This window comes from Strix aluco, chromosome 6 (assembly GCF_031877795.1).
Source record: "Strix aluco isolate bStrAlu1 chromosome 6, bStrAlu1.hap1, whole genome shotgun sequence".
Taxonomy (NCBI): domain Eukaryota; kingdom Metazoa; phylum Chordata; class Aves; order Strigiformes; family Strigidae; genus Strix; species Strix aluco.
In genome coordinates this window covers 11786651-11814544 of record NC_133936.1, presented here as the reverse complement: position 1 = coordinate 11814544, position 27894 = coordinate 11786651, and the positions used below count along the sequence as shown (strand labels likewise).

The 27894-nt window shown below is 44.5% G+C and overlaps 1 protein-coding gene across 11 annotated transcripts; it reads right to left on the bottom strand.

Annotated features, from left to right (window-relative positions):
* Positions 1-2350: 2350 nt before the first annotated feature.
* MUC13 (mucin 13, cell surface associated) lies at positions 2351-27527 on the bottom strand. Of its 11 annotated transcripts, none has more exons than XM_074828239.1 (17): positions 27288-27527; positions 23967-24020; positions 22759-22815; positions 21552-21608; positions 20921-20977; positions 19715-19771; positions 18540-18596; positions 16392-16511; positions 15356-15462; positions 13693-13751; positions 12132-12277; positions 10705-10830; positions 9441-9552; positions 8325-8362; positions 5952-6039; positions 4673-4877; positions 2351-3787 (listed from the first exon to the last, which is right to left on the bottom strand). In XM_074828239.1, exons 1-17 carry the CDS (start codon positions 27343-27345, stop codon positions 3782-3784), a joined length of 1404 nt encoding a protein of 467 aa, XP_074684340.1. In that variant the 5' UTR covers positions 27346-27527; the 3' UTR covers positions 2351-3781. The 11 variants fall into 11 exon arrangements, with proteins under 11 accessions (XP_074684340.1, XP_074684338.1, XP_074684339.1 ...); XM_074828237.1 differs by having other exon boundaries at positions 2351-3451; XM_074828238.1 differs by having other exon boundaries at positions 2351-3451; positions 16392-16508.
* Between the last annotated feature and the right edge of the window lie 367 nt (positions 27528-27894).

Genomic DNA, 27894 nt, shown 5'->3' with positions numbered 1-27894 from the left:
GTACCCCCAGACAAGTATGTGCTATAATCATGCAAACCTCTGTCCCTGACACCTTTATCATTTTTTAGTACACCCTGCACAGATGTGCCAAGCAATCTCTCTAGTATAACTTTTTGTCAGGACAAAAGTAGGTAGCAGACTTGAGTGGCACCATCTTTCCATGTCCTCTGCGGGTTGCGTGCCAGCAGGACACCCTCTATGTCAGGGGAGAAGATGGATGGAGATCCCAGGACACGAAACAAGTTGTGGCAGTTCCCTGAAGCCCCTCACCCTGCCTGCAGGCATGTCCTCTCTCACACCAGTGGGTGAGGGTCGTGCTCAGCTCCCTTTCCCATGCCCAGATGGATTTGGAAGGATGGGCAGCTAAAAAAAACACATAGGCCAAGTGGCAGCAGTGATAAAACACCACAAAGTGTGATTTTCCATGATCATATTTCCCAGCAGAATCACACGTTGCTCATAGCCAAACAGAAGTGAAATATCTGAGAGTTTGCCCTTTTGGTACAGAATTCCAGTCCTGATAAAATAGCTGTAGCAGCCTTTGAAATGCTAAAGAGTTGTATCTGATAGCCCCTCCCCAGCACAGGCTAAATGAGAACTGGTTGCAGTTGCAGAAATTAGCTTTGAACCAGAGCAATGAAAATTCCTCTGCAGTTAAATGATGCAAACACCTGACTATTTTTGCTGCTTTTATTATCAATGACAGCAAATGTCTAGATATCACACCCTCAATAAAGTTTTACTGCATTAAAGTTTCGTTTATCATTGAGCTTTCAGCTGCATTTCCAACCCCTATTGCTTTGTGAAAGAATAAGAGATAACACTTAAAAGCCTTTTCATGTGCCTCTGTAGCAGGCTACTGTTACATGTGTTTCAAGGATCCTCTGCACTAAGCCGATAGAACCAGGCAGTTTTACCTCAGTGAAAGATCATGATGCGTGGACTGTTACTCTTGATGTAGAGAAATCTTTTTATGAGACTCCACATAACCCCGAGTTTCAGTCTGCCGTACAAAGTGGAGGAGGGGTTATCCAAGCAAAAACAGTGGGCTGAATGAAGTCTACACTGAGCTTCATGACTTTTTACCATGTGTTCTGCCTGTATCCCACCCACTTTTCAGTGTCTCACTCCATGCAAACTCCTCAGAGAGTTCTGCTGGCAGCAGAAGCTTTTCCTGCTGCTGAAAAATCAGGAAAAAGGGGAAAAGGAAAGAGCTTAGCAGATGAAATAGAAGCAGGGAGCATCTCCTTCACCCAGGCAATGGTGGGGACACACAGGGCTCAAAGAAAAAGAAGGGGGCAGCAGGCCTGAGGAGCCTTACATTAATGAAACTGCTGGGAAAGGGAGCTGGTGCCCCTTGTAGGGCTTTTCTATCTGGGGGAAGGACAGGGCCTCTCCGCCTCTTGTGCTAAGGGTAGCCACCATGCCTTGCTTTACTCCTCATGGGTGAGTACTCTTTGAGGAAAAGTCAAGAAAATAAGACCAAATTTCTACCATTTGATTAAGGTATCATGAAGAGCTAAGTCCAGTTAACCCTGCTCACACGGAGTAAAGGTCACCTTGTGCATGTTGAGATGCGCACAGGCAGGGGAGGGTGGTGAAGGCCTCCAGAACCTGCCCTCCTACAAACACCTGCCAGCGGCCAGCACCGCGCAGCCAGGTGACAGCAGAAAAGGGGGCAGGAATCCACTGGAAGAATGAAACAGTGAAAACCCAGGAAAACAACAGAGAGAAAATGGCACCTTTTCTCACCAGACTACTTCTGAATTACTACTCACTGCAGGCAGTTCAGAGAAAGCAGGGTCTATCTTCTTTTGCTAGAGAAGCCACATGAGAAAGATCAGGACTGTTTAGTTCCCAGTTTTCAACCACGTAACTGGTGAGTGGGAGTTGGTTTTGATCAGAGCAGTGGAACAACCTGATTGCATGTGTATCCTGGTAATCTCTACAGCCACATACAGTGTTCTCTACCACTGGCCTGCAAACTTGTCATTTAAGCTGAAAGACACTACTTTTTTTAGCTGTATGACATTAAAAAACCCATATGCACAAAGCTGCAATCACAGAGAGCAGCTTGTCCAGCATTCTCAAAGGAGACTCAGCTGCACTAACTACCCAGTTCCCACCAAAAGCAATCACAGAAAATTGGTGCCAGACTTACAACAATAAAATTTTAGCTTCATTAAAATTAATAATATTTGTGGTTCCAACCTCTGAGTGAAAGCTGGGTGCTGATGCAACCAGTCTCTGCACACTTGCACCTAAACTCTGCACAAGTTTTCACATAAAAGTCTCTGGAGTTGTTAAAAAACACTTACACCACTGGGCAGCAACATAAGAAAGCCTTGGTACTGAGAAAAAATAATGTTTAATAGGAAAAGTTAATCTGCACATATAAAAACCAAAACACAAAATATAACATGGAATTAAATGATGCTTAAATGAACTTAACCTATAAATATATGTACATATTTGTGCATATATATATTTTATATATATATAGGGAAATGTTAATGCTAGTTGATAGATAATGCACACTCATTAAAGTACAGTAAAATGTGGATTATTTTACAGACAGATTTATTGAGTGTATGTAAGAAATGAAAAAAAACAACCAAAACCAACCTTGAGATCATTCAATCAGAACATGAAGAGTACAAGAGAAAAAAAATGCTAACACTTTCCACAGGAGCTGAGAATGTAAAATCAGTGTAGTTGTGCAAGATGCAGAACAACAGCGTTTGAAGATATTGTTTCTTGTCATTATATTGGGAAGGAAGGTTGCATAAAAGGTCAGACAAGTCCCATTTTCTCACACAACGCATGTCAACAGAGATCTGAACAGAATGCTTTCAGATAGGAAATACTGGGGGGTTGAGGCGGGGAAAGAGACTGTATCTGATATAGTAAAGAGAAACAGCTTAGGTTCTCATGAAGAACAGTTTTCATCTGCCCAAAGCTATGCAGGCTGCCTGTAGCGGAAATGGCATGAGCACAAATACAGACAAAGCTCTGGGTGCTGATATTTTTCAGCATCACACATATTGCCTGGACCATCTTTCAGAAGAATTGAAAACCGGCAGGGTTTAAATCCTGGTGTACCCATTCCCTTGCCAATGTACTGGCCTCCTGAAAGAAGTCTAATGCTTATTGGAGCCCATTAGTTCTTTTAAAAGTCCTCTTCTTTTCCCTACCCTCTGCTTCATTTTTCCCTTATTTCAGAGAGTTGTCCGTGATCTCTTTCAAGCAGGCATCTTCCTTTAGAAAATTTTCAGAGAATCTGGGGTTATGGTCTTTGTTGTCTCTTCTGCTGAAGTAACTGCATTGGTGAGAAGCTGTGAAACTCTTTGGCCTGACCCACTGTCACGGTGGTTGTCCATCCTTCCACCACTCTGGCCGCTTAGTATCTGCTCTGCGTCCTAAAGCCCCCAGGCTCCCGTGATATTTCGTACTACAGAGAATTTGGACAAGAAAAGAAAGAAAGAAAGAAAGAAAGGGTAGCTCTGGGTCAGAAAGCTCCTTCCTCAGAATAGATCAGCATGTAGCACACTGCACATGAAAGCCCTCTGTGACACACCAGCCCTCAAGTAAAACCAAACAGGCAGATTTTAATCAGTGAAAAGTTGACCTCTTCGGAAAGTTAGAAATGCCAAAATCCACGTGAATCTGGTCAATCAACTAACTAAATAGATGTTTTTCTTCTCTTAATTGGCAGCTTTTTAAAAGCAGGGGTTTTTTTTAAACATCAGGTTTCTGTGTTGCTTCTATCACGGTTTACGCCTCAGTTCTGCAAAACACATAAATGTATTACAATTAAACAGATTTTCTTCACTAAATAGGGGTATTTTCTTGCACCACGGAGGTGGAGCTAAAATGTTATTTAAATGAGATTCGAATGGACAGTGTGTTTCCTATTTACTTGATGCATGCAGAACCCAGCAAATCAATCATATCACAGCATAGCACTTCTCTCGCCCCTGCTCCCTCTGCAGCTCCCTTGCTGCAGAATTCAAGGATAAAACAGGCAGTTTTTTCAGAACACACCTTCCAGCTAATGACACGCCCCTGCTGAACAGACTCTCCTGGGCTACATCAGTGCAAAAGCTGTGCTAGCTTTTTCATGGCACTTTACCCCTTTCCAGCTGCAGAGGCTCTTGCAGTGAACTAGGCAGTGGCAGAGCGGGTGGGAGGACACCGACTCTCTGGGCAGGTGTGCCAGCTTAAGATGAATGTGAATCTTGCATGAGGCTGCAACTGGGAAGGGCCACGGCAGCACCTATTGACACTACAACTGGCTTAAAAGAAGCACAGGTTGTAACAACCTGTGCCACCTGCATGCACGCCTGTGCCGAACGAGGTGTTCGGTCAATGCCAACAAATGTCCTACAACACAGTAGACCATTGGGTAGCCAAAGTGTTGCTTTGACCCTTGCTTTTCACATACGCCTCCTGCGACTCAAGGATAACTACTGGGGCTTTGGAAAAGTTTTTATAAAATGACTGCTGATCTCTAAATTAAGTGAAATTTTTTCAGCTGCAGCTATAGTTGTTTATACCACTTTAGCCTTCCAGATCAAGGGAGGATGGACAGAGTGGAGTTTAGGTTCCAACAACGTCTGTAGCCCACAGCACTACAGTTCAGGAATGCCATAGGCCTGTGTGAAACACTTACCAAATCATCATAATCCCTTTCCGGAAAACGACCTCTATTTGCAGAACGCATCTCATATGGGTTGTTTGGCTGATAACCTGGGTTTGCATGGCCAGAAGTGGTCTGGACTCTGGGGAACATTGTGGACTGTCTATCATCAGCATTTGGGTTGGAATATCCTGTTTTTATCAGGCTCTTCTTCTCTGGATCACGTTTGTGTTTGGCTCTTCAGAGGAAATGAAAGAACAAAGTGGGGTTTAACAGACCTTTTAGTGTGCCTTACTTACCAAGTCCAACTAATTGAGTTGTCCACTCCCACCTCATTTTGAATGCACAGTCCTGTTCTGAAACATGCAACATATTTTTCTAGCACACCTATTGCAAACCCCTTGTTATCCATGGTAGAGTACAAAGTCTGGCATCTCTTATCACAGATGGGGCTAAGCTGCTAAGAGAGACAAAGGGGGACTTTGGCCTCTTTCCACCAGTTCCGAGCATGAAGGAGTTTCCTTAATCACCACTAGCTCTAACTGACTATTCAGAGGAAGAAATGAGGCATTCATTAGGACCAGTTAAGAGAAGTTGCCCTCGTGCCTGCAGACAAAGCTGGACACTCAAATGATGCATTTGAATTGTCTGTGATCACAAGTCCATACATTGCATGCACACTTGGCACCAGTTTGTGCAGCTGCTGGCGAGCTGTGCCTGCTATGGGCAGTCTTGTAGGCACCTTTACCTGGGCAGCGCTGAGAGCAAAGGCAGAGGAGCTCCTTGAGTGTTTCTGTATTTGTTGTGTGGAGAGAAGTGAGGAGGTGCAACTGCAATTGGGAATTTGCCAGTACACCAAGAATAGCAGGCTTTAAAGAGATGCTTAGCTGGAAATGCCACCTGTATTGAGCTGAAAGGGGCATGCCAGACCTTGAGCTGAAGTGCTAGCAGGGAAAGCTGCAGAGGGTCTAAATTTAGGCCACACAGTCTTCTGATATCAGCATCCTTCTTCAGTCTTATTCAGATGCCATACAAGCACTGGCTAGAGCAGGATTAGGATTACTGGGTCAAGTGTGTATTTTGAAGACTCGGCTGAAGCTTTTATAGTTGAATTCACAGCAAGAGAATAAATACTTCTGGGAAGACCACATAGGCAAAGCCAAATTGTACTGGCTACATGACTTAAATGAACTTGTCTACCCAACTAGGCATGCAACCACATTCACAGCCCTGCTCCTCTCTGAGTTTCTGCTTAGTTCTCTACGAAAATGTAACAATGCAGCTTTTACTCAATTGTAAGAAATACTCTTACCTTACTGAAACAACAGAGACTGCTATCACTAAGCTCAGGATAATGGCTCCAAACACTGTACCCACTATTATAAGGATGAGTTCTCTATCTGGAAAAAAAACACACCACAAACAAACATCAGTTGAAAACTTGTGGTAAATGTTGAAAACCAAGCCCTGTCACTGTCCTCTTGCTATTAAAGAAAGGAAAGCAAGAACAGAAAGAGAGGAAGGAAGGGAAAAGAAGGGAGGGAGGGAGGGAGGGAGGGAGGGAGGAAGGAAGGAAGGAAGGAAGGAAGGAAGGAAGGAAGGAAGGAAGGAAGGAAGGAAGGAAGGAAGGAAGGAAGGAAGGAAGGAAGGAAGGAAGGAAGGAAGGAAGGAAGGAAGGAAGGAAGGAATGTTGGTTATTCATTCCCACTCCTGGTGCTGTCTCAGTACAACTGTTTGTGGACACAGAAAGATGTAAATTAAGGAACTGATCTGCATTAAAGACTGTCTCTTCTGGATGGCTATTTTGATCCCAGTTTAGGTTCTTAATCCCATGCACTGAATGTCTTCAGACATAATTATAGCTGAGGGACAGGAACAACTGAGAGGGTGTAGGGGTTGCTTAAGCTAGTATTGCTGTTAAAATATGTAGTTAGGTGTCAGATAGGCTCTTCCTGTGCCCTAGGCACATAAGGCACACTGATTTGAGGTGTCTATTATGTGGCACTATGAACACTGCATAAATATCCCATATCTGAATAAATGTTTGGCAAGAAATATTCATTTTCACTGATCTTGCTGCAGAACCAGAATGACTAAGGAGGAAGACATGAATTCTGCACATCTTCCTTCAGCTGTGAATGAAATTGCTACTAAAACGTAGTCTTAGCTCTGTGTAGCCATGGTAAGTTAAAAAAAAAAAAATAAAAAAATTGCTTCCTGCAGGGCGTAATTTCAAGATAAGAGTGTGAAGAGTAAGACAGCCTTTTGAGCTACCCAACCTTACTGGTGGTACCTACTTGAAGATCCCAGTCTGGGTTTATGAGTTTGCCATTTAGTACGCTGAGTGCGTGTACTGGAGATACACAGCATGAAACCACCAACTGTGCCATTACCAGCAGAAAATCCAGCACATTTAATCACAAGAGCATACATTGACACAAGAGGGAATATGATTTCTTGAAAGGACATTACGCTAAACACGTGTGTGAAGTATCTTTGGCTATTGCTCAGCAAACTTTTTACATCAGTACCCACCAAGTGCCATATGGAGAAGATAAGGCTATTAATGGAGTTTATTATTAGGGGGTCCCAAATCTATGTTTAAATTCACAATGTGTTGATTTTGTGCCAATTTAACATTTTCTTTTGCTTTATGAAAAAGGCCTTAAAATTTCCAAAACTTTCTCTAGAAAAATATGTTGCATGTGATGAAAAATGTTGTTCCTGCCAAACATTTACACCTGGCAAGATTCACTGTGCTGCACTACAGCTACCATTAGCCAATCCCCAAAACTTTTAGGCAAAACTGGAAGAAAACCCTTGAAGATCTCATTAGCTGCAGACACAGGTATGTTAAACATGTATAAGAATGCAGCAGTGTGAGACCCCAAAGGGCCATATGAGGATGTACCTTTTGCTCAAAAAAAGCCAAAGGAATTGTGAGAAGTGAAGAACCATAACTGTTTGTTTTTCAACCTGCCTTTGACTGTATTAGATGTTCTGAGTTTAGGCACATGCAAATATTAGAAGGCATGAGAAATGTCCTCTCCTAATTTATATGATGGTGGAAACTGGAGAAAGTGTAGTGAACAGCTGCAAAACCGACTCAGAAAAGGCAAAAAAGCTCTGGAAGGCCTGTCTGGTTAGCTTGTCCAGATGATTACAATTATGGGATAACAGTCTGGGCCACCATCTCTTCACCAGTATAGAGTACTAGATACTATGCAGTGCTTTAAAGGTAAAGGACAAACAAGAACCAGTAGTTGGATATTAAAGCAGAAATGTTTCAAATGAGAGTAATCCACTGACGTTTCAATAGAGGGAGTGATTAACTACAGGAGAAACTACTGCATTAGTGCTGCTGAGTTCAGCACTGCATGTCTTTAGATGAGGACTAAATGCTTTTCTGTCAAATAACCTGTGTTTGAGTAAAAACTACTGAGCTTAATGTAGAGGTCATCAGAGGAAATGTTACTGTCTATCTGAACATGATTTTCAAGAAGGGTTTTTCCTTCCAGGCCAATAGTTGAATTTAATCACTTTTTTCTAATATTTTCCTGCTATCAATACAGGATGGTGGCACCCCTAAAGGTTACTACTTGTTAATTTTGTTATCTCAGGCAGATTAAATATTACCAGATATTTTTCCATGCTATAATTAAAAATCAGAAATTCTTGTACTTACTATTATTGCAGTTGTCCCCAGAGTAGCCCACTGGACAACTACATGAGAGAAAAAATAAAAAAGCGGAAAGAAAGAAAAAAAAGGTAATGTGATTAAGCAGGTGATCAAAAAACAATAGTATATTTCCACTTTTTATCAACAGTTTCCCTGCAAGGTGTGTTTATTACAGATTTCCTCTTTAATGTTATCTTAATATTGAATTATTTCATTTCATTGTTAAGAGTAAAACAATCTGAGATTTTCAGAGTGATTGGTGAGCTGGGCACTAAAAATTTCAGGTTCACAGTCTGAAAAATGTTAAAAGGGCCTAATTTCTGCAAACAACTAAGCTCTACACCTCTGAGCCACTCTGAATTGCTACACACTGTCTTTATCAAAAGCCTCAGTATAAGGTCTACAAGGACTGGCAGCTCTTTGTCTTCCCCCTGTACTAGTTTATTTAAAATATATTGACTTTATGGTAAGGAGTGTTCAGTGTGTAGCAGCAGTAACTACAAAAAGAGCTGAATTAATGGATATGGGGAGTAAGGTCTTTCTGCTTATCCATGGGAGCAGCACACAACCAGTCACCTGCTCAGCTTCACCAGCAAACGACATTGCTTTGTTCTGATCCTGAGACAACAGAAATACCCACGGAGAGGAAACCAAGACGAAATACCATAGGTCTGAAAGTTATCAAGAAACAGAGTCCCCACTGATATCAGTGGAAACTTTCCAGGGATTTGAGGCAAGTCTGGCTCTAATGCCTGTTGCTTACTAAATGCTTCAGCATACCAGTTCCTATGGCTCAATTACTCTGGAAGAATAGTTTATGTTTATGTGGGCAATCCACAAAATAAACATGAAGTAGTTTATCCTCTTCACTGACTCACAGATGACCTTGGATCTCCTTGACTTTCGTCTGAGGTATTATGAGTGCACACCAATGGCTAATGCCAAGCAGTTAAAGTGCCATAACTTGTGACACCAGGCAAATTTGTCCACCTGCTAAGCAGCTCAGGCACTTCCCTGATTCACACAGTTGCAGCCTGTTCTTCTAGACTGAGGGTGACCTCCTGTTCTTCTCCCCTATCTTTGCCTAGAACACAGGAACACAAGAAAAATCTGAGTACTCACGCTACACATTTTTCATCCTTCTTTTCAAAGTTAGTCATGCATTTGCATGTTGGAATCCCTTTTTCTTTTGCACAGTATTTGTTTTCTTCTGCAGAACAGTCTTCACTGCAATCTATATTTTCAGAGGGAAAAAATACAGAGTGAATTGAAGATAACCCCCCAAAAAATCAACATTGGAGAAAATCTCCCCTTTCTTTTTTTTTTTTTTTTAATTGCACCGTAAACACACACAACTTTGTTGTGCTTCAGAGCAACAGAATGGTTTTCTTAGGGCTATACCTATATAGAACAGATACTGAAATACAAAAGCACAAGATCAGAAGTAAACGGTCTTTGTTTAAAACCATCCAGCTTCATCAGACCGGAAATCTGGCTAAGCTGCATCTTACATAGGCAAGCAATGACCTACAGTTTGATCTCACAGCAGGTGATTTGTATTGCAACTGATCTAAAACTGGATCAGATTTAGACAGGTTAGGGTCCACAAAGGCCCACACTGGATCACATCTCACTGGCCTCTGTTGTAGCCAGCTACCATAATTTTATCATGAGTGTTTGCAATATTTGTTTTTTTTCTTAAAATCTCATAACTTAGACTTTTTTTCTGTAGTGTGAGAATTTTAGTTTTCATAAGAAGAAAATAAGGTACATCTCAGGGCTGTAAAGGATAGCTAAAAATATAAACAGAATACTCATTAAAAGGTTCAAAACTAGCAAGCAAATAAAACCTCAACAACCAACAGTTCCTAAAAATCACACAAATTGTTCTTCCCAGAAAGACCTATCTAAACACAGTCCTAGAACTACCAACAAGGGACAGAGCTTTAACAGATTGTTGTAGTGCATCATGAGACTTCCAGTTCTGTCAGCATCCCCATAGCTGTCTGCAGGTAACACGTGGAATTTATTCCCAAAATACGTCCTAGCAGAGAAGGCTGTGAATACAGAATTCAATTTGTTCCATATTTTACCTATTTAGATTTCAATTCTTACCAAGAGTTTAACAATGCATTTGAAGAGTTGCCCACTCACTGGTTTCAGTGATAATTTTCTCAGCCTTTAGTATTTTATTCTACTGGAGTAGAATTATGGATGTGTTTAAAGTGAAACATGAGAAGGTGTTTCTATGGCTTTCTTAATAAGACACACATTTCCTGGTTTTTAGAGGTCAGCACATTTGTGGAGCACCCTTTTCAAAAACAGACTGAGACAGGGAATAATCATGTCAGCCTTTCAGAGATAGATAAAGTAGCAAGGTTCTTACCTGAACAAGAACGATCATCCCATTCTGTCCTTGAGAAACCATCTATGCATATGCATTTTGGAAACATACTTTCTTGACAGGTTGTAGTTTGAAGGTCACAATTAAAAACGGCACAATAGGTTGTAGCTTTAAAAAAGAAACAATCAGGAAACAAACCTGAGTACTAATAATATAATTTCATAGAAAGCAGTGCACTTGCTCAGTAAATCATAAACCAACTATTTAGCAACTCCGAAAAAAAACCTTAAGTCCTTTTTTTGAGACATCAATACTGCAGGCATTTGGACTAACCCTTTCTTTTCCCTTGCTCTTTACCAATTAAGGTCCTGTTTCCATCACATCTTCTGACCTTCTGTTTCTCAGCCTCTTACAACTGCCTCCAAACATTCCTTCCCTCCAGTCCATGAAGAGGGAACTTCTACTCATAAGTTCACATTCTGAACACTGACTTTATGACTCACCTTAAAAAAACTGTAGAAAAATCCCAGCACTATTCCCTTAGTTTTTTCTGCAACTGAACTGTGAGGCCCAGATCCCATACAGTTCTACATAGATATAAATATTTATGGGCATGCAGCTCATTTCACAAGCAATATTATTATGCTGTTTGCCCAGCATGTTGCTCTTTAGATCCATGTCCCAGTGGTGGGAATGGTTTACAAACTTCAGTGGGTGGGATGGAGTGGAGGAATGTGATTGCGCTGGTGCTTTGTGAGCTCTCAGGATTTTTCTATTTTGCCTTCACATTTAGGACCAGCACACAGAAAATGTCATGGCTGAGGAGGATACAGTCACCTTCAGAGACCAAATTCAGGCTATAAGCCATGAAATGGACTCCTTTAATTATTAGCTACGCCTTTCGTGAAAGCTGATTTCAGAATACGAGCATATTTTTTAAAAAAAGATTAAAAAATCCGTATTTTATTTAGAAAATCATTCTCTAAGTATTACACTTTCAGTAACGCAAGACTTTACTGGTTTATACCAATGAATCACTCAGCTCAGTAGCTAATCAGTGAGGCCTCATTTCAATTACCATGGTTAATTATGGACGAAGAAGTCTAAGGAGAGTTTCATCCTATTTTGCCAGTAAAATACTGGCTTATTCTCAGAAGCAAAATATATGTCTGTATATATTTTGTCCTGATTTTTCCATCCACTTAGCACTCAGCATGTTAAAATCAACATGATATTACATACTTGGGAATAAGTATTTTCCTTTTCTTCTTTAGACAGGAAGTAGAAAGCCTTAACAAGACAAAAAAGCCCAACACTGAATGATTGAGTCTTCAAAATTACCTAAGATTGAATATTCAGCTCCTTAAAATCAACAAGGTTTATGCTCTGATGGGCTTTGCTGCACACAGAAATGTTCTAACCAGCTTTGACGATAGGAACCTCTGCTTCCACAGTGAGGAATTACATACCTCTGTACAGAGAGACATAGGACGACTCTTTTATTGCATTACTTATTGCAGAATTAACTCTCTCTTGGTTTACAGCTGAGTTCTCCATAAACAGGTTTGTCACTGTTACACTAATTGAAGGAGAAGCTCTGACTTCTTCTAGAGGTCTGAAAAGTACAGATAACATCATTTTAAAGTTGCATATAATCCATATGGATAGCAAGCTAGATGCAAAGACAAGAGATTTCTGCCAAACCTGCCTCTCTCCCCTAGCTTCTCTCATCCCACAATGTAGCTAGTTGCTAAGACACCTGAAAATAAATTCAAGTCTTGTTTAGGAATACATTAATGACCATCTTTCCAGTAGATCCAGATGTAAGTAGGTAGCTGGCAAGCAAAAGCTGTTGGATTCAATGCTAACAACATCACTCCTTTGTGTGCTGTTGTCATGCAACTAGTATTTTTTTACTGGGCTAACCTCAAGCCAGCTGCAGTGTGGAGGACCTCATCTGTTAGACCCTGACTTTTACATGCTTGCATCAGCCTGAGGCATCATCCAGGCCTGACGTGGAGAACCCATCCTGAAGTATGGTGAGGATAACTTAGGGTACAACCACAAGGAACTCAGAAGGGTCTCTCTGCAATGTAGATGTATCTATGATAACTGCATGCTAGCTGGGTTGGGTTCAGCTGGACAGGAATCTCCCTGGGGTGAGGTAGAGAACAGCAGTGACTACCCTCTTCTTCAGCTCAACTTCATGCTGCTGGGATAGGCACACAAATACCTTTAAGTGGTAGATTGCTGTAGTGCCTTAAGATGTTACTGTGCCCCATGTGTTGGTCACAACCACTCTGCTGAAGTTACTGCCCTCACAACTTGGCTAGAACAAGAGTCTGCTTAACTGCTTAATCCACGGGGTTTGCTGAAAAGGTTTACACTGCTGTGTGTGCTAGCATGACAGGTTTTGCTTATTGTGGGTTAGGGAGCACTCACAAAGAAGCTGTCAGAGCTCTGGGGACAGTGACCTGTAAGAGATGTGGATGGGAAGAGAGGGACATCTTACAGTGTCCACCTAGATCAGCAAAACACCTATGCTCACAGCTACAGTCACAACAACCCATTTAATAACATCTTTACTCAGCCTGCCATCAGGAGAGACCAGCAAATGCACAATGAGATGCAGTGGCTTTCTGTACTGAGGGTGTTTCTTACATTAAACTGGGACTCCAAGTTGGACCTGTTCATAGCAACCTTGGAGTTAACTGTTACAGTTTCAGAGATATGTCAGAGATCAAGGGACTGTTAGTTATAGCACAGTGCTATATCATGGTGCTAAAAATGGGACTGTGGAGCTGTCTCAGCCAGCCCACTTCACAGACATACTGGAAATCCATGGGGTAAAAATGGGGTCAGCATCCCAGAAACTTTAAAAATACAAAAAGAATGTCCTCCTTTAACAGGAGGCATACTGAACTGAACTCATCTCATATCCTTTCCTGAACTGAGTACTCCATGGGAAACAGATTAAAATGGGATGTGTGGGAAGCATATACTGTGCAAAGACCAAACTAGCAAACTTACTGAATTTTCACGATGACAGTCTGTCCAAAGCCTGCTAAATCTTTGAAGGCATTCTTAAACTATAAAAGATAAATGAAGTGGAGTTAAAGGCAAGCAGAAATATAGATCAAATTCACATGAACCACTGAGGCTTCAGCTGTAAATCTTTCATCCATAACATGCTACTATAGGCACAAATAAAGCAAGCTGATCTGTCACATCCACTGTGAAAAATATTGCAGAAGAGGAGTGGTGGGTTGGTGCTGTAGAACAGAGAATATGGGAGAGCAGTGGAGGGATGGGGAGACGTGAATTGAATGAGTGTTAGGCAGTGCATTAGGGTTGACTGGCTCCACAACTACAGATACTCCCTTGCAGACCCATAGCTTAGAAGGGCGTATCCACATTACCAACCTACATACAAATAGAGGGAAGAGGGAGAAGTAGGCACCCTTACAGATGCCATGTGTCCCTAAGCTGCAGTGAAGTGGGATTGTCAGGGTTGATCTTGTGGGGAGAAGCACAGAACTGATGAAAGCACTGAGGATTGGCTGGGGTCAGTAGAAAAGTCACCGCTCTCCCTCATGCTATCCCAAGCAGGGAACAAGTGGTGGAGGCAGCTGACACACAAGCAGAAGGATCCATGAGAAAAGGATAAGATATCTAAGTCAACTGAAATGAATGATAAACTATTCTTCTTTGTAATAAAATAAAAATATTCTATGCTATTTTCACTTTTGCATACTATTACATTTCTATTCTAATGCTGCATATCATGCACTTCTGTAGCTGTCATGAAAAAACGTTGGACAAAAAAATCGAGGAAAATATTTTTTAATATTCTGGAGGGACAATTTTTGGCTACTTTCTGATAAAACATTCATAGAAAGAATAACATGAATAATTTGATAACCATTTTTTGATTAATTCTGATTAATATTTGGTGGATGTTTTTTGATCAGCTGTCTGGTAGAGTTGCATACATCTTCTTCCTTATTTCCAGAAAGTGACATAAGCAAATCCACTTGTTTCAATACAATTGTATAAATTAAACTGTTCATCTTATTTCTTCAGGAAATCCATTACTACATTTTATCTATAATCACAGAATGCTCAAAATGTGTAATATCCATTTCATTAATAGATATAAAATACTGATACTGGTATGCTTATGGAAGACACTTATTATTTAGGTATTTAGACACATCTGGACAGCCATTCTGAAAAGTTTGTGCTGTGTGGAAATGACAGCTTTCTTTAAAAAAAATAAAATTGTTCATTTTTACTCATACCACTGAGTATTACTTAGCCCTCAGCAAACAGTGGAGATCAGAAACTAAATGGGTTAGAAAACTTCACTCAGCCCCATGGTTTCTGGGAATGGTGAAAGATACAGACCAATTTATGTGAGAACATCCCAGAATAGAAGTGGCACTAAAAACGTGGATATTACTTATTTCAGGTACATCCATCCCTTCACTTCAATGCATGGACTCATCTGAGGGCAAAATTCAAGTCTTTTATGAATAGGTCTAAACTACGGTGAAGCATTCTTTGAAAGAAGTAGATTTCTCAAGTGGAACTGTTCTAGGCTCCACATTAAAGGCAGTGTGTGTCCCCTCTGTCTGCATGACATTCAGGATAGCATTAAATATATAGAAAAATAAAAAACATCATCACTCACAAATGTTGTTATATTTTGGAACACTTCTTCATACTGCACAGAATTTACATTTTGAATACTATTACTGTAAAATCCTTTCAGTGTAATGACCCCTGGATATATTTTCCCTGGAATGAGAACAGAGAATATTAATTAATTAGAAAGCATTCAAGTATGTTGGGCTTCACCTTAGAGTTCTCCAGCCTTCAGAGATGGGGAAATACAATGCAGAAATCAGTCAGTGTTATTTTTCATATACCGGAGGAATCAGTAGGGGAAAAATGTTTGCTCAATCAGTTCAGCCATGATGGGGGACATACTTTGGCTACCTGGGAAGCAGGCAGGATCCTGGTTTCAACCAAACTGGCCAGACTATGAAACTGAATAATGTTAAACTGTAAGCATGGCCTGAAGCTAACACAGGACTCCATCTGAGGTGTCACAGCATTTAGTGAGAAAATACCTGTATTAAGGACTCCAAATCTGCAGCCACTAAGCAACTAACATGGTTCACCATATCTGAGAAAGAAATTCAGTGTCAACCTACTTTTTAGGCTCAGAAGCAAATTTGAGAATCCTGCTTGCAGGTACTTAAATAAGAAGCCCCTTTTGCTAACATGCTTGGCTTTCAGCAGCATCTTAGAGATGCATTTCAACAGGACTCTAATGAGTGTTTAGCAAAAAGGAGTATCAAGCCAGTTGTTCAGAGGTCTTCATGGGTTTGGGCCTTTTAAAATCCTGGCTGTTAATATTGATGTGAGGTTGACATTTGCATTTTTTCCTGCTTTTCACTAGTTTAATCTCCAGCACACCTGACAGAGAACTCACCTTCTTTTCCTAGCACATTACCCTCTTTGGCTGTTACTGTTTTGTGAGATAACAATCTAGGTCATTGTAGCAGTGGCTGTCTGCAAAGCAAGGCATTATTCAGAAGTCACTTTCCCAGACTGATTATGTTTTCAGTTATAACACGAGAACAGGGATATGGGAAGAAAAATTCACCTGAGCAGTTATTTGTGAAGTAACTAAAAATATAAATTGCCTTTCTGCAACTCACCTTTATGACAATCCTCATTGCTATAGTAGAATCCATACTGGCACAGGCAGGTAAAAGTGCTATTTAAAGCAACACATGTAGCCAGTTGTCCTCCACAAGGGTCTGGCTCGCACAACTCTGCTGATACAAAGATGAAAGATATTGACATCAGGATTTCTAAGAAATTGCAATAGCCAGTTCATATATAAAGTAGTTCATATATCAAATAGTTCATATACACTTCTGAATAAAGGAAATTACCAGGTAGAGTATAGATGCAATTAAAGAGCACATGGCTATGTCTTGCTTGCTTAATGGCTATATAGTAACTGTTTTTCCTAAACAATTCAGCAAGATAGCACAGTGAGGATGCAGAGTAATGCTGAAATTCATCACCTGTCTTACTGAGCATTCACAATTAAACTCTATTTAATACAACTAAACCTAAAACAAACAAAAAACTATATTGAGGTTTGCCAAAATTGGTGACTAAGTTAGAAAAATTCAGACTACAATGGCCTGGGTGTCCTTAATACTGCACTGGTATGTACTTGCCTTATTATAATACAGTGTCATGGTAGGGTCCTTTACTGCAGACACATCAATAAAATGAAGGCTCCCAAGATAGTCATCATAGTATGTATACCTCAATAGACATCAGAGTATGCCACTAAGGAATTTGTTGCAGGGCTTACAGCTGTCACCATAATATGACTAACTATATTAACCGGCCACTATACCATGCTTCTACAGCAGTTAAACTTCATGGGTTTGTGCTGACTGCTACCTTCTACTTACTTGCAGGAGTTGTTGCTGAAAAGAATGTTGTGTTCATTTCTGGAAAAGGGAAGATAACTTCATATGTCAGCCCTATTAGTGCCTTGGTTACACTGAGGCCACTGAAGGCAGCATGATATGATGCCTCAAAAACTTTCCCAAACTTTCTTCTACCTTGCCCTGTACACTAGCCAGAGCCTTGCCCTTATATCCTGCAACCTGTTGCTCAGTGTAATTAACCCTGCATGCCTGTCTGTGGTATTTCTTCTCTGGCAACCTCTCTCCACTTGATTTGTCCTCTCCCTGCCAATTTTCTCCGTCCAAAAGCTCTGCAGGCTCTGCACATCTCTCCCTCTCCACAATGCCAAGCTAATCATTGCTAGTCCAAGACAAGGGCAAGGTTCTTGTTTCTGCCCTCACAGGATCTTCAGTGTTTCCAGAGCATCCTGTGGTTTAAGCCTCTGTCCTGAGCCAACCCAAGTCCTCTTTGACTCCAACATGTTTAAACACTTGGAAGACTAGTAGCACTACAGGAAAACTTCCAGCTAATACTTCCTTGAAAATCATCTTGTGACACGCTAGCCTGGATGCATGCACAGAAATAAGAAAAAGAAAACTCTTCAAAAGATGAGATAACAAATCCACCAGTAGAAAGAAATTTAGGGAGCAGTGGAAAGGAAAAGATTTAATGAACTTACATTGGCTAGAGGGCACATCTCCAGATATTCTTTTTCCAGAGCTCCTACAATAGTTTTTATGGAGGAAGAGCCCACATGCAGAAAGCAACAAGGCTTGAGAAATAATCTCCAACACTTTCCCCTTGTGGCGAAGGCCAGCAGGGAAGAGTGGAGGGGAAACACAGAATCGACAGGAGTCACTTTGTATCGTCCGGAACATCCCACAGGGATGGGGGCTTGTCAGGTATGGAGGATTCCGTGGAGGGATCTCTCCATGGTCCCCGGCCATGGCCCCTGGCACTCAGCCCCATGCTGGTGTGTGTCCCAGCTCCCTCCCTGCCCATGCTCCAAGCAGCCACAGGAACAACTCCCTGCAGGGCCCGGTCATGGGCTTGCCCTGAGCACCTCCTCTGCAGGGATCCTCTTGCACTCTGGACCGGTGTGGCAAGCAAAGGCACCAAGTAGGAAAACAGCAACCACTCCAAATCTTCCCCAAGACTTTCCCCTTGCACTAAAGGCCAGCAGGGAAAGAGGGAAGAGGAGTGGAGAGGATTGAGAACCTTGATCTGGGCACCTTTGTCTCCTCTGGGAGAAGAACTCAGAGAAACCTGGAAAGGGGAACTCGTCCCTGCCTGTGGGACCTGCAGCGCTGTCTGACACTGAGTTACACCAGTTCGTCCCCAGAAGGGGCTGACTGAGGGATTTTGCTTCTTACCTGTAGTTCCTGGGGTTGTCGTCACAGGTGTGGCACTAGTTGCTTCAGTGTTGTTTGCTGATGAACAGAAGAGGAGATGGTGGTACTGCTTAGTGGTGTGTGTTGGAAAAGTTTTGACAAACTCTGTGTGTGCAGGACAACCTCTGAGTAGGGAAGGGGGCACCTGCATAGGGCTGAGCAGCCAAATTCCTGTCCAAACTTACTCTGCCTTTGGGCTTTCCCTGGCCATGATGCCTCTGTAGTTTGACGTGCCCGTGGCCGCTTTCCCCAGATCCCAGGACTAGAGCACATGTCCCACAGAGACAGTGTATTGCCCCCAGCTCAGCTGCACCCACTGGCCACATCTGTCTTAGCCATGGGCACACGTGTGTCTCCCTGCAGCAAAGCTCCCTCGGCCTCCCCAAAGCAGAACCACACGGCTGGGACCGTTTGACAGAGCAATTCGAGGGGTGCCATCAGACTGCGTACAGCTCACACACCCTCCGCTCCCCCACAATGGCCTTCACCTCCCCACAATCATTGAGGGGAAAGTCTGAGGCAGCTGGTCTTTCCAGATGGTGGGCAGGTGTGATGGGAAAGTGGGGTACTGGCAGGAAGGATGAACTTTTCCAAGCCCACTATGGAGGAACAGCTGAGTGCATAGGGAGCAATCTCCTCCTCAGGGTGAACCCAGCAGGAGCTTTGATCCACCTGGATGGGGCCCTCCAGTGCCACACTAGGACAGGGGGCTTGGCCATGTATGGAGGATTCCTGGGAGGGATCACTCCGTGGTCCCTGGCCATGGCCCCTGGCACTCAGCCCCATGCTGGTGTGTGTCCCAGCTCCCTCCCTGCCCATGCTCCAAGCAGCCACAGGAACAACTCCCTGCAGGGCCCGGTCATGGCTTGTACTCTGGACCGGTGTGGCAAGCAAAGGCACCAAGCAGGAAGAGAGCAGCCACTCCAAATCTTCACCAAGACATTCCCCTTGCACTAAAGGCCAGCAGGGAAAGAGGGAAGAGGAGTGGAGAGGATTGAGAACCTTGATCTGGGCACCTTTGTCTCCTCTGGGAGAAGAACTCAGAGAAACCTGGAAAGGGGAACTCGTCCCTGCCTGTGGGACCTGCAGCGCTGTCTGACACTGAGTTACACCAGTTCGTCCCCAGAAGGGGCTGACTGAGGGATTTTGCTTCTTACCTGTAGTTCCTGGGGTTGCCGTCACAGGTGTGGCACTAGTTGCTTCAGTGTTGTTTGCTGATGAACAGAAAAGGAGATGGTGGCACTGCTTAGTGGTGTGTGTTGGAAAAGTTTTGGCAAACTCTGTGTGTGCAGGACAACCTCTGAGTAGGGAAGGGGGCACCTGCATAGGGCTGAGCAGCCAAATTCCTGTCCAAACTTACTCTGCCTTTGGGCTTTCCCTGGCCATGATGCCTCTGTAGTTTGACATGCCCATGGCCGCTTTCTCCAGATCCCAGGACTAGAGCACATGTCCCACAGAGACAGTGTATTGCCCCCAGCTCAGCTGCACCCACTGGCCACATCTGTCTTAGCCATGGGCACACGTGTGTCTCCCTGCAGCAAAGCTCCCTCGGCCTCCCCAAAGCAGAACCACACGGCTGGGACCGTTTGACAGAGCAATTCGAGGGGTGCCATCAGACTGCGTACAGCTCACACACCCTCCGCTCCCCCACAATGGCCTTCACCTCCCCACAATCATTGAGGGGAAAGTCTGAGGCAGCTGGTCTTTCCAGATGGTGGGCAGGTGTGATGGGAAAGTGGGGTACTGGCAGGAAGGATGAACTTTTCCAAGCCCACCATGGAGGAACAGCTGAGGGCGTAGGCAGCATTCTCCTCCACAGAATGACATCGGCAGGAGCTTTGATCTACCTGAAGGAGCCCCCCCAGTACCACACTGGGACAGGGGACTTGGCCATGTATGGAGGATTCCTGGGAGGGATCGCTCCATGGTCCCAGCCATGGCCCCTGGCACTCAGCCCCATGCTGGTGTGTGTCCCAGCTCCCTCCCTGCCCATGCTCCAAGCAGCCACAGGAACAACTCCCTGCAGGGCCCGGTCATGGGCTTGCCCTGAGCACCTCCTCTGCAGGGATCCTCTTGCACTCTGGACCAGTGTGGCAAGCAAAGGCACCAAGCAGGAAAAGAGCAACCACTCCAAATCTTCCCCAAGACTTTCCCCTTGCACTAAAGGCCAACAGGAAAGAGGGAAGAGGAGTGGAGAAGGTTGAGAACCTTGATCTGGGCACCTTTGTCTCTCCTGAGAGAGAAAATCAGAGAAATCTGGGAAGCGGGACTCGTCCCTGTCTGTGGGGCCTGCAGCGCTCTCTGGCACTGAGTTACACCAGTCTGTCTGCAGAAGGGGCTGACTGAGGGATTTTGCTTCTTACCTGTAGTTCCTGGGGTTGTCGTCCCAGGTGTGTCACTAGGTGCTTCAGTGTTGTCTGCTGATAAACAGAAGAGGAGATGGTGGCACTGCTTAGTGGTGTGTGTTGGAAAAGTTTTGGCAAACTCTGTGTGTGCCAGAACTGGGACAGGGGGCTTGGCCATGTATGGAGGATTCCTAGAACGGATCGTTCCATGGTCCCCGGCCATGGCCCCTGGCACTCAGCCCCATGCTGGTGTGTGTCCCAGCTCCCTCCCTGCCCATGCTCCAAGCAGCCACAGGAACAACTCCCTGCAGGGCCCGGTCATGGGCTTGCCCTGAGCACCTCCTCTGCAGGGATCCTCTTGCACTCTGGACCGGTGTGGCAAGCAAAGGCACCAAGTAGGAAAACAGCAACCACTCCAAATCTTCCCCAAGACTTTCCCCTTGCACTAAAGGCCAGCAGGGAAAGAGGGAAGAGGAGTGGAGAGGATTGAGAACCTTGATCTGGGCACCTTTGTCTCCTCTGGGAGAAGAACTCAGAGAAACCTGGAAAGGGGAACTCGTCCCTGCCTGTGGGACCTGCAGCGCTGTCTGACACTGAGTTACACCAGTTCGTCCCCAGAAGGGGCTGACTGAGGGATTTTGCTTCTTACCTGTAGTTCCTGGGGTTGTCGTCACAGGTGTGGCACTAGTTGCTTCAGTGTTGTTTGCTGATGAACAGAAGAGGAGATGGTGGTACTGCTTAGTGGTGTGTGTTGGAAAAGTTTTGACAAACTCTGTGTGTGCAGGACAACCTCTGAGTAGGGAAGGGGGCACCTGCATAGGGCTGAGCAGCCAAATTCCTGTCCAAACTTACTCTGCCTTTGGGCTTTCCCTGGCCATGATGCCTCTGTAGTTTGACGTGCCCGTGGCCGCTTTCCCCAGATCCCAGGACTAGAGCACATGTCCCACAGAGACAGTGTATTGCCCCCAGCTCAGCTGCACCCACTGGCCACATCTGTCTTAGCCATGGGCACACGTGTGTCTCCCTGCAGCAAAGCTCCCTCGGCCTCCCCAAAGCAGAACCACACGGCTGGGACCGTTTGACAGAGCAATTCGAGGGGTGCCATCAGACTGCGTACAGCTCACACACCCTCCGCTCCCCCACAATGGCCTTCACCTCCCCACAATCATTGAGGGGAAAGTCTGAGGCAGCTGGTCTTTCCAGATGGTGGGCAGGTGTGATGGGAAAGTGGGGTACTGGCAGGAAGGATGAACTTTTCCAAGCCCACTATGGAGGAACAGCTGAGGGCATAGGGAGCATTCCCCTCCACATAATGACATCGGCAGGAGCTTTGATCTACCTGAGGGAGCCCCCCCAGTACCACACTGGGACAGGGGACTTGGCCATGTATGGAGGATTCCTGGGAGGGATCGCTCCATGGTCCCAGCCATGGCCCCTGGCACTCAGCCCCATGCTGGTGTGTGTCCCAGCTCCCTCCCTGCCCATGCTCCAAGCGGCCACAGGAACAACTCCCTGCAGGGCCCGGTCATGGGCTTGCCCTGAGCACCTCCTCTGCAGGGATCCTCTTGCACTCTGGACCGGTGTGGCAAGCAAAGGCACCAAGTAGGAAAACAGCAACCACTCCAAATCTTCCCCAAGACTTTCCCCTTGCACTAAAGGCCAGCAGGGAAAGAGGGAAGAGGAGTGGAGAGGATTGAGAACCTTGATCTGGGCACCTTTGTCTCCTCTAGGAGAGGAACTCAGAGATATTTGGGAAGGGGATCCTGTGCCTGCCTGTGGGGCTTGCAGCGCTGTCTGACACTGAGTTACTCCAGTTCGTCCTCAGAAGGGGCTGACTGAGGGATTTTGCTTCTTACCTGTAGTTCCTGGGGTTGTCGTCACAGGTGTGGCACTAGTTGCTTCAGCGTTGTCTGCTGATGAACAGAAGAGGAGATGGTGGTACTGCTTAGTGGTGTGTTTTAGAAAAGTTTTGACAAACTCTGTGTGTGCAGGACAACCTCTGAGTAGGGAAGGGGGCACCTGCATAGGGCTGAGCAGCCAAATTCCTGTCCAAACTTACTCTGCCTTTGGGCTTTCCCTGGCCATGATGCCTCTGTAGTTTGACATGCCCATGGCCGCTTTCTCCAGATCCCAGGACTAGAGCACATGTCCCACAGAGACAGTGTATTGCCCCCAGCTCAGCTGCACCCACTGGCCACATCTGTCTTAGCCATGGGCACACGTGTGTCTCCCTGCAGCAAAGCTCCCTCGGCCTCCCCAAAGCAGAACCACACGGCTGGGACCGTTTGACAGAGCAATTCGAGGGGTGCCATCAGACTGCGTACAGCTCACACACCCTCCGCTCCCCCACAATGGCCTTCACCTCCCCACAATCATTGAGGGGAAAGTCTGAGGCAGCTGGTCTTTCCAGATGGTGGGCAGGTGTGATGGGAAAGTGGGGTACTGGCAGGAAGGATGAACTTTTCCAAGCCCACCATGGAGGAACAGCTGAGAGCATAGGCAGCATTCTCCTCCTCAGGGTGAACCCAGCAGGAGCTTTGATCCACCTTAATGAGCCCCCCCAGTACCACACTAGGACAGGGGGCTTGGCCATGTATGGAGGATTCCTGGGAGGGATCGCTCCATGGTCCCTGGCCATGGCCCCTGGTACTCAGCCCCATGCTGGTGTGTGTCCCAGCTCCCTCCCTGCCCATGCTCCAAGCAGCCACAGGAATAATTCCCTGCAGGGCCCGGTCATGGGCTTGCCCTGAGCACCTCCTCTGCAGGGATCCTCTTGCACTCTGGACCGGTGTGGCAAGCAAAGGCACCAAGCAGGAAGAGAGCAGCCACTCCAAATCTTCCCCAAGACTTTCCCCTTGCACTAAAGGCCAGCAGGGAAAGAGGGAAGAGGAGTGGAGAGGATTGAGAACCTTGATCTGTGCACTTTTGTCTCCCTTGTGAGAGGAATTCAGAGAAATCCATCAAGGGGATCTTGTCCCTGTCTGTGGGGCCTGCAGCGCTCTCTGGCACTGAGTCACTCCAATCTGTCCTCAGAAGGGGCTGACTGAGAGCTTTTGCTTCTTACCTCTAGTTCTTGGGTTTGTCGTCACAGTTGTGCCACTATTTTCAGCGTTTTGTCCTGATGAACAGAAGAGGAGATGGTGGTAGTGCTTAGTGGTGTGTGTTGGAAAAGTTTTGGCATACTCTGTGTGTGCAGGACAACCTCTGAGTAGGGAAGGGGGGACCTGCATGGGGCTGAACAGCTGAAGCACTGGGCAGACTTGTATTGCCTTTGGGTTGTCCTCAGGCCCAGTGCCTCACTGGTGTCTTGTTTTCCCTCATAGTCCTTCTCCCACACCCTGGCATTTGGCTCTTTCCCACCAGCAGCAGTTGTGTACCCTTCCTGCCTTTCTTCTCTAAGCTATTGCAGCATGCTGTGTTGCTGGCACACACATGTGTCCCTGCAGGAAAGCTCCCTCCACCTGCCCAAAGCAGCACCACATGGGCAGTGCTGGCTGCCAGAGCAAGGTCAAGGGCATCCCATTCCTAGTGCATATGCTCCAGCCTGAGAGTTAGCAGAGCTCTGGCCTGGCCAGGTGTCAGTGTTGCTGCCTTCTCTTGCTACCTCAGTTTGCCTTCCTCATCCCTTAAACAAGCAGTGCTTTTTGCATCATGCACCTTCAGTAGTTGCACTGATTTTAATCAGATTTACATGACATTGCACTCCACAGTTAACATGTTCACTGTGACTCTTTGGATTCTGCTCTAGACTTCAGCTGAATCCACAAAAATTACTTTCACTGCAAGAGATACATATATAGATATTTTGCAACTATGGAAGACGCTCTCAGTAGCAGCATCATTAAAAACTCTGTATGGACTCTTGCAGAGCAGCAGTGGAAGAATGACTTTGCTAACACCTTCTCCTATGCTGTAACAAATTCAAGCAGACATTGAAAGCAGAGTATTTTTATTCAAAGAATGTATATTTTGCTAAATTATCATCAGTAGTATCAATAACCTCTTTCCAGGACTACACTTCCATGCAGTTATAACAGTATACATCAGATTTTTTCACTCTTTTCCTTCCTTGCTATAATTCTTTCTGAATAAAGAGAAACCTGGCTGATACCAGACAATTGTTAGAAGAAAATTTTCCTCACATTTTTGTTTCAGCATTACCTATTACTGTGTTTACTCTTCTGAAGTATTTTATCTATTGATTTTTAGGATGCTTATTTTATATTTAAACTGTGTCATTCTTAACTCTTGATATAAGGAATATTCTGGGGATCTTTTTGTCTAGAAGTAAGGAGAACAAATAATAAAACAGGCTTTCTGATAAATGTGTGATACTGACAAATGGCCAGTTTGGATCATATGATGTAACTTTAATCTGAATTAGTTAATATATGAGTTAGGAATAAACATATTTACTCTGAGTTAATGCCACTGCAATCATAATCTCATCTAAATCATAAACAGCATGCAGCTGGAAGACTACTGTATGTGGGGCTAAAATCCTTGGCACTAACATACTCTTATAGCTGGTATATAAAAAAAATATTGTAAATCTCAACGGACATTTGAAAAATAGGCCTCACTTTTCATGGGCTTTGAAAATCCAAAGTGAGGCAAATTTTATAAACTTTTCTTCTGATCAATAAAGCTGATTTAGAAAAGGCACATCAAAAAAGCAACACCTGAAGTAATCCATTAGTCTCCTCTAGGTGAAGGGGAAACATGAGCAAATGCTCCAGTTCTCTGCCAAGTCTTCTGTCTTCACTGGCCCCTGAGTCCTACAGGCAGCATTATTTCTTCCCCAGTCAATGTAAAGAAATGTACATTTTTTCTATAACCATGATATATGTATCTATGCTGGCCACATGCCATGGTTTTGCAGCATTGCTTAGACTGCCTTCTCAAAATGGATGTTGGGGCAGTAACCTTTTACAGAGCTAGTCCTTAGTCTACAACAACTGTTAGCCTTGTAGAGGCTCTGGCTAACAGTTGTCCAAGAGCGCCCTTTGGACTCAGGAAGAATCGTGCCCGTGATGACAACAGAGCACATGAGCTGCAATTGAACCTTGCTGACAGGCTTGTTAAAGGTAACCTGGGCAAAGGTGGCAATTTTATGGCACTCTCTGCCTAGACCCAACCTTCTGTGTAAGGAAACAGGATGTCTTAATAGACTTAGGCATTTTGTACAGAGATTAAAAATGGACATTATGGCCGAGGTTATGGAGTAACAGAGACATCTGGCTGCTGAGCAGGGCAGGGCCTTTGCCAGTACAATTCAAACAGAGCCATCCTGCAAAGCTTTTACAATGTTTGTTTAGAATGAAAAAGGTTTCTGGGCAGGCCCATCCTGATGCAAAGTCAGCTCAAGTAAGTGAAAGACTCACATTGGTTTCAGTTGCTCTTGGGTCAAGATTTTTCACATCTTGCTGTTACCCACAAGCCTCCAAACAGAAAACCAACCAACTGACAATCTTGAAGACCTCTATGCTTATAATTCATAGCTAAAAATTAGTCTGCAGCATGTTGTAGATGTTGCTGGAAATACATATGTTCACTCACAGTAGTCAACAGAGACCCACAACAATCTGTCCCCAGTTGCAAGCTTAACAACATCAGTGAAGGTCTTAATTTGGGTCATATCTATGTAACTTTATCTCCATATTAGCTGTGAGTTCCTGTCCTCTCACAGCTTCAGGTTTCCACAAAATTCTTCATATAGTTGCCTTTACTTCTGCTAATGCCTTGACTCCCTCGTATCTGTCACTGAATATCAGGGACAGGCAAGTTTGAGCAGAGGTTCTGGCCCACAACTACCAAGCTTGTCACAATGCCAGAAAAAGTAGTAAGTGGCTTAAGGAATGATGCCTGCCCTTCAGTTTGAATAGACCACCCTGCAACCCTCTGACACCCAAGTTGGTGGTGAAGTTCCCATTAATTAATTTCAACAGGAGGGAACGAATGCTTTGCGAGCCAGCTCAGGTGGCACTGGTTTCTAGACTGATTGTTTAGGACCCTCTGGCTTGAAGGCCAGTGGCAGCAGACCTTTCCCTGGGTACTGGGGTGGAACAGTCGCACCTTTTGTTATGCCTGTAATAGAGCTTGAATTACCTGGGTTTAGTGTGCAGGTCCTGAAAACTGCTCTTGGAATAGGCTAAATTAGGTTAATCACAAGCACCAGTGATTTTGCATTGTTCTGTGGACAAGGAAAACTCTTGGCTTGCAGTGACATTTTTTGTCGTTAATTAATCAAAACCTAGACATGCTGAATTGTGTATCACCACTGACCTCCAGCCTCCCAGCAGCTGCTGAAAGTACTAAGCAATCCATTCACTACCACAGAATAGCTGCCCTGATAAATCCCAAAACAGAAGATAGTGTTTCTTACCTTTCGAAAGGCTCAACACCAGGCTGAGCAACACAGCGAGGAATACGCAGCGTCTCATTGCCGCTTCTGTGGCTGCTGCTACTTGCTGCTAAACCTAAGAGAAAGTGCTTTTCTCTTCTGGCGTCAGCTCATTTAAGGTCCCAGCCACAGGTAGGGAGTTCAGCCCTGAGGTGACGTCATGGTGGCAAGCAGCAAATGATAGATCCAAGCTGTGTTTTTCTTCTTCCTCAGGCTGGGAGGAGATTTCTGGACCTGCAGTATTCTTCCTTTAAGTCATAAATGCTTGAGACCTGTTGACACAAGGAACTTACTGCTAAATAACCTGACGTGGGAACTGACAGCACACCAGCTCTCCCCTGCCAGCTCTCCATGCTGACACCTTCAGTGCAAATTAAATGGAGCGTGCTGTATAATCTGTTCTTAAAGTGGAAGAAGCTATCCCATCCCAAGGCATGCTAATTATGCCCTTGAAGTAGAGTACCTGGAACCCACATGCTCACTTCCCTTCCAATAAATTACCAGTACAGACAAGCTCTATGCCTCAGACTCCAATTGTTCTTTCCTTATAATCAAAAATTTATGCCAAAGCACTTCCTACTGCTCAACA